Consider the following 6,469-nt stretch of genomic DNA (forward strand, 5'->3'; position numbering starts at 1 on the left):
GTTTTACTCCAGGAGCTGCGAGGCTTGCAAGTCATTACGCTCTTGTTTGATGCTGCGTTCAGGACAATCATGGAAAACTCGCCACTCTTATACGGTCGCAATGATGCATTTAGGTACCGAAATGGAATTGCATGAACATTCACGTGGTGGTTATGTAATACAGCGAATCGATAATAAAAAAATCTGCGTCGACAAATTTACATAATCGACATCATCGATTATTTCAACTAATCGGTGCAGTCCTACTTGTGACGTCCACGGCCTACCCCAGTTACCACTACTGTGCATGTGTGTCAAGGACAGAAAGGCAGATGTGGCAGTGGAAGGTGTCAAAGCAGCTTGGAGAGAAAAACAAAGAACAAAAAAAAAGAAAAAGATTAATCGATTATTAAATTAGTCATCGATTATTTTAATGTCGATTAATCGTTTAATCGTAGCAGTCCTAAAACGAGTTAAGACAAGGCCTTAGGCAACATCTTTTTTTCCATGTTTTTGTAGATTTACTTTCTGTAAAATGTTTTTTTTAATGTTATTACATAAACTGCCCATTAGCAACGGCTAATAAGAAGATTCATGTTTATTTACGACAGTTGGTTAGCCTGTCAGTAGAGGGTAGCTGTCAGCTTCCATCATGCTTTTTGAAACCAGTTTTAATAAGACTGTGTTCCAGGCCTTTAGGGGCTTTTTATGTTAGAACTGTGCAACTAAAATACAGCTTTACCAGTTTCTGATTTCTGCGACAACGTCAGTAATTAATTGTACTTGCTGGGATTTTGTACTGCTATGCAAAGGGCCTGAGGTCTGCTAAAATAATCTGAGACACATTAAAGATTATACAGCCGCCTGAGACACACCTTTGTTCATTGCTTAATAAGTGGGATATTATATCATCTACTTTAAATAATAAAAACTAGGTTTTCTCAAAGCACCGATTCATTAACTTGCTGAACTGAAGTTTAAATGATAATTGTAGTGCTGCTGTCATTATGACACACTGACATAATTCAGCCTGCCTGACTTCAATTTGGAACTGCAAGCCAGCTTGGAAATCAATGATCAAAATTATTAGGATTTAAAACTTCAATGGCAATTTCAAGTTATTTCAGCTTCAAACCTTTTTATTAAAAACTACTGTCAGATTTTACACATATTGAAAGCAAAAGTGGAGATAAAGGATGCAAACGGTGAACCTAATTAGGTCTGTTACAAACCGAATGCAACCATACAAGGTCCATAATGCATTTTTTGCWAACTCTAGTCTCCTTTTAAACTCAAAATTGTTGTTTTATTTTTTTCCTGTCTGCAACTGAATACATAGTTGCAAGGCAGATAGTGGAAAAATTCAGCTCAGCTCGTTTTCTTCTGAGCTTTCTCTTTCTGTGCTCTGCTCCTGACTTCTGAGACCTCCCCACAGCCTGAGGAAAATGATGTTTTCCTAAGGGTCGACCACCTGTCTGTCACTCATAAATTCATCACCTTACAGCAAAGTTGGCAGTGTTCTGGTCCAGAGAACGCTGACCCACAAAAAACCCGTTGGATCACTGCGGCCCTTGGGGTTGGGCAGGAGGAGCAGAAAGATGAGATCTCGAGATCCCTTCTGCTCCAAAACCACCGTTAATAAAACATTATTACTGACGAAGCAAGCGAAGTGAYACTTGTAGCATCGGAAGCAGCTACTTACTCAGTGGTCCTCCAGGTCCGAGTACCTGGTCTTTGGCAGGTGGAGTGCCGCTCTGTCTCTCGAAGTTCCCCGGATTGGAGAAATAATCCCTCAGCCTCGGGAGCTCTCTGCCTGCCTCCAGCAGTTCAGTGTGAAACTCCAGGGCCGTGAGGATATATTGGTCCCTTAATAACTGAGCAGCAATGACATCCACAGATACCCGCGTTTCGGCGCTGCCTCCTCCTGCCACAGAGGAGGTAGCCGCGGCCGACACGGAGATGATGCCCTCACCGCTGGGGCTCRTACGGTTGCCGGACAGCAGGAGCGTCGGGGGTTCGGCGTCTGCAGGCGGAGAAAACGGATTGCCCGGCGGCGGCCCCGGCGCTCCGTCACTCGGGCTTCTTTCTGTGTCAACTGTTTCATTGGGTCCCCGTTCAGCTTCTTCTTCAGAATCACTGAGATTAAAAGGGTTGACGGACGCCATTTTTTCCTCAGTATAAAGATTTTTAGCACACTAAGCAAGCTAGGCTAATCAGACCCGCCTCTTCCTGAATGGATCGGTAACGTTCATAAGGAAAAGGGTTGGGAGATTGTGATTGGCTAACTTTGTGGGACGTCACTCTTAAACCCGCCTATTTTACAAAATACTGAAATATAATTGGCTATATCTGAGCTAACTGGGCAGCGCGTCCTTAATGTTTGACAACTAAAGAAAGCTAATCATGAATTGTCAACAAAAARAGAAGCAAAACAAATGTACTGTAACGCAAACTGATGACAGCTACCATTTCATTTGTTTTTTTAAATGACGCCATGTTTCAGAAAACCTATGGATAAATAAAGAGTAAATAACTACAATACCCATAATTCAACGTTTAGCGCATGCGTAGAGTTAACGTCAAAGTCACAACAAGGAAGTTAATGCCTGTGGAGCCTGCATTTCTTGTACTAATCTTATTAGAATTAAGGCTGGTTGGTTTTTATTAAAGCAGCCACTTAAAGATTAAGTTGATCTGGTTTTAAAGAACAACGTCAATCTAATTCTGTAAATATTAAAACTAGACAAGTTTTCTACGAAAATTAAATAGAAGCTAATCCAGTTTGAATGGGCAAAAGCTCGGCAGTCAGTAGTAGAAGGTGCCCTCATTCATTCTTTAACAAAAACTCAATCTCGCTCAGTTCACACAACATACAGGTAAGGCAACTTTTTGTTTGTTCTAAGAGGTAGCTGATTTTCCAACAATTTAGAAATATAATTACAATATTATTGGAAAATAAAGATATTTCTTTTTTTGTGCACTGACTCATGACATAATATGCTTAATGGATTAGTCTTTCCTTGTACCTTTATATGGAACCTGTAGTACTTTGAAATAGTAACTGTTCTATGTACTAGTAGGATTATACACTTTTTAACAGGGTTCTCACGGCTCCTTGAAATCCTTGAAAGTTTGTGAATTTGAAAAAAAATATTTCAAGGCCTTGAAAAGTTTGTGAAAACAGCCAAAATTCACACTTGTCCTTGAAATTCCTTGAATGTTTTTTTGGGGATTGAAATTCTCTATTCATACGAATGATTTTCATCATCTTTTAAAAAAATTATTATAAAATAAAATTTTTAAAAATGTACATTTGTTGAGATGGATAACTCAGGATTACAGTAAACTGATGTTTCTAACTCAACAACTTTTATGTTGTTCAGTTTTTCATTGAATTTACATGATATTAAGAGGAAAAAAGATATTAAACCTGTTTATTGGTGACATTCTGCAGTAGCAGTAGGTAATTGCCCTTGTGTGTGGTTCTTTAATTTGAGGAAATTGGTACTGGAAAGTCCTTGAAAGGTGCTTGAATTTGATGTTGACCAATGTGTGGGAACCCTGTTTTAAACACTTACGTTCTTTGTTTCCTTTCTTTCACCAGTGAAGTCTGCCCTCTTCCATCTCCATAAACTTCACAGTTGCTACTCAGAGCCATTCCGGTCTTGACAGTCAAAATGAGGATGATCTTGTTTTTCCTTGCTGGCCTGACAGTCCATGTGGTCTTCTTCCTGTCCATCTTTGACATATACTTCACTTCTCCTTTGGTCCATGGCATGAACCCTCAGTCCACCCCACTGGCACCCCCTGCATCCAGACTGGTGTTATTTGTAGCTGATGGCCTCAGAGCTGACAGTCTTTTCACCCTTTTGCCCGATGGCTCTTCAAGGACTCCATACTTAAGGTAAGAAAACTGATTTTTAAAAAAGTGAGACTTGATATGGTGTGTATGGGAATAATAAAACTTGTTTTTAAATTCTATAAATGTGACCATTACCTGTTCCCATTCATGYATTTGAGCATCACATGTGTCTCATTTTCCCCAACACCAGGCGTGTAATCGAGGAGACTGGTACCTGGGGTGTCTCTCACACTCGTGTGCCCACTGAGTCTCGACCTGGTCATGTTGCTCTCATTGCAGGCTTCTATGAGGACGTTAGCGCAGTCGCTAAAGGTTAGTGCAAGTTGAGGTTTCTTCACGCAGAGCCAGTTATTGTACCACTCAAAATGARTATTGTACATTTATCCACTTCCAAATGTATCTTTGTAAGATTTTAACAATATGATTCGTTGTGGAAGTGACTGACTTCTTTTGTGCTTGTTTTCAGGCTGGAAGGAGAATCCTGTAGAGTTTGATTCAGTGTTTAATGAAAGCAGAAACACATGGTGCTGGGGAAGCCCAGATATCCTGCCTATGTTTGCTAAAGGTAGATATGTTCTTACAGGTTCACGCACTCTCAGAAACAAGGCCTAGCATTCCAAGAAGGAAACACGTCACCCTGATCTCCACCTTATTTTTTCCCAAACCTTTATTTATTACAGGGACAGTGCATATTAATAACATTTCTGTAAATATGCCAGAATTAGTCAGAAGGCTATTTTTCACCTGCAATCCCCAGACAGATGGTAAAAGTCACCCTAAAATATTAAATGTAAAAATATTAAATGTAAAACTACATAATTATAAAATAACAAATACAATACACTTCAAAGTACTCAAAATATTATAAGCTAAAATGTATATAAAAACACATAAACTAACTAGTAGAAAACATCAAACAAACAATAAACCCACACATGAGACAAGATGACAACTGAGGGGAACAAGAGCTAATTTTATGCCAGAGATTGAAAACTTTCAGTAAATTCTGTCTATTGGTTCAAAAGATATTTTGCTAAAGCTACAAACACACACACACACACACACACACACNCACACACACACACACACACACACACACACACACACACACACACACACACACACAACCTTATCACCTATTTTCGTTGGCAGTTGTAAAATATACCAACGTATTACATTTAGTTTAGATTGACTTTATTTATTTTTTTATTATTTCCTCTGGACTTTTTAATTTTTCGGATTATACCCAAACAACATTTCCAAACGATTTTTTTCAGGTGCCAGCGGAGACCACGTTCACACCCACACATACCCTGCAGAGGAAGAAGACTTTGCCTCCACAGATGCGTCCAGACTGGACAGCTGGGTCTTCACTCAGGTCAAAGTATGTCTCGAAAATACTCACAGTAAACATGACTGTTGTGATGGATCTATTTATATAAGTTGATTTAAGTAAAAAAATAAATAAATAAAGTTACTAGAATTCTAACCTTTAAGGCGTGTTCGTTCACATAATTTGCTCTCATTGCCAAACCTTGTGTAAGCCAGTGCAGCTTCAGTAAGCTCTGCTCGGAAAACAGGGCGTTTCGATGGGATTGCATCATATTCTGTTTGCGACATGAGCTGGAATTTACTCACCAATTTCTAGATTAACTTCAAGAATATTTGTTTGTATTTCTAACAGTCCTTCTTGCAATCAGCAAACTCAAACTCCAGTCTAAAGTCTAGTCTGCTCGAGGATCGAAACATCTTCTTTCTGCACCTGCTTGGCATTGACACTAACGGACATGCTCACAGACCGATGTCACGGTRAAGGAATCATTTTCTTCTTCTTGAGTCTTGTATAATTCAGAATCACATAAGAGATAGATGTTTTATGTTTTGCTTTGTCTTTCATGCAGGGAATACCTGGACAATATTGTTCTAGTGGACACAGGAGTAGCTGAGCTTGTGTCTGCATTTGAGGACTTTTTTGGTAATGATGGCCGAACTGCATACGTKTTTACCTCTGATCACGGCATGACAAACTGGGGTAAGAGTTTGCTTTGTTATTAGATGTCATTTCGACTTAAAAATAATGTATAAAACACTTTGTTTTTGCATGTTTGTTTCCAGGCTCCCACGGTGCTGGTCACCCTTCTGAAACACTCACACCTTTAGTGGCGTGGGGAGCTGGGCTTAATAAGGCTCAGAGAGTCACAGAAACACAGCCGTACCAGGATGGGTACTTACAGGGTACTTGGTAATATTTGAAGATTTATTTTACCCTCCTTTTTTGTACTTTACRTCTTTACACTGTTTGTCCTTTTTATTTAGATTGGAAGTTGGAGCACATACGTAGAGTTGATGTCAATCAGGTAACGATCACAACAAATATTTTATTATTATATCTCTGTTAACAGTTAACATTTCTCATGTATCTTGATGCATCTCAGTAATCTAGGTAAAAAATCAAAAAGAAAAAAATTGTATAGGTCTTCTGGACGGGTTCTTCTCTAATGAAACGTTTCGTCTCTCCTCCAAGAGACTTCTTCAGTCTGAGAGTTTAATGAAAATGAAGACCCCAAACCCAGACCCAAACCAGTGGTTATTCCGTATGTTGCTGGTGTTTCGGAGAAACTGAGACGT

General features: G+C 39.3%; 2 protein-coding genes across 7 annotated transcripts in view; one reads left to right on the forward strand and one right to left on the reverse strand.

Annotated features, from left to right (window-relative positions):
* relch (RAB11 binding and LisH domain, coiled-coil and HEAT repeat containing) overlaps positions 1-2,225 on the reverse strand; it is a 38,955-nt gene extending 36,730 nt beyond the window's left edge. For all 6 annotated transcript variants that reach the window (XM_014008461.1, XM_014008460.1, XM_014008457.1 and 3 more), the window contains exon 1: positions 1,682-2,225. In XM_014008461.1, coding sequence (XP_013863915.1) covers positions 1,682-2,144 — 463 coding nt within the window. In that variant the 5' untranslated portion in view covers positions 2,145-2,225. The remainder of the gene's footprint in view (positions 1-1,681) is intronic.
* Positions 2,226-2,583: 358 nt separating this feature from the next.
* pign (phosphatidylinositol glycan anchor biosynthesis, class N) overlaps positions 2,584-6,469 on the forward strand; it is a gene marked incomplete in the record, with an annotated part of 19,385 nt that continues 15,499 nt past the window's right edge. Inside the window, 9 exon segments of the mRNA XM_014008462.1 lie at positions 2,584-2,855; positions 3,584-3,883; positions 4,032-4,153; positions 4,308-4,406; positions 5,119-5,225; positions 5,526-5,650; positions 5,743-5,873; positions 5,957-6,076; positions 6,158-6,198. Of these exon segments, the coding sequence (XP_013863916.1) occupies positions 3,657-3,883; positions 4,032-4,153; positions 4,308-4,406; positions 5,119-5,225; positions 5,526-5,650; positions 5,743-5,873; positions 5,957-6,076; positions 6,158-6,198 (972 nt within the window).

Source organism: Austrofundulus limnaeus, unplaced genomic scaffold (assembly GCF_001266775.1).
Source record: "Austrofundulus limnaeus strain Quisiro unplaced genomic scaffold, Austrofundulus_limnaeus-1.0 Scaffold50, whole genome shotgun sequence".
NCBI classification, from domain to species: domain Eukaryota; kingdom Metazoa; phylum Chordata; class Actinopteri; order Cyprinodontiformes; family Rivulidae; genus Austrofundulus; species Austrofundulus limnaeus.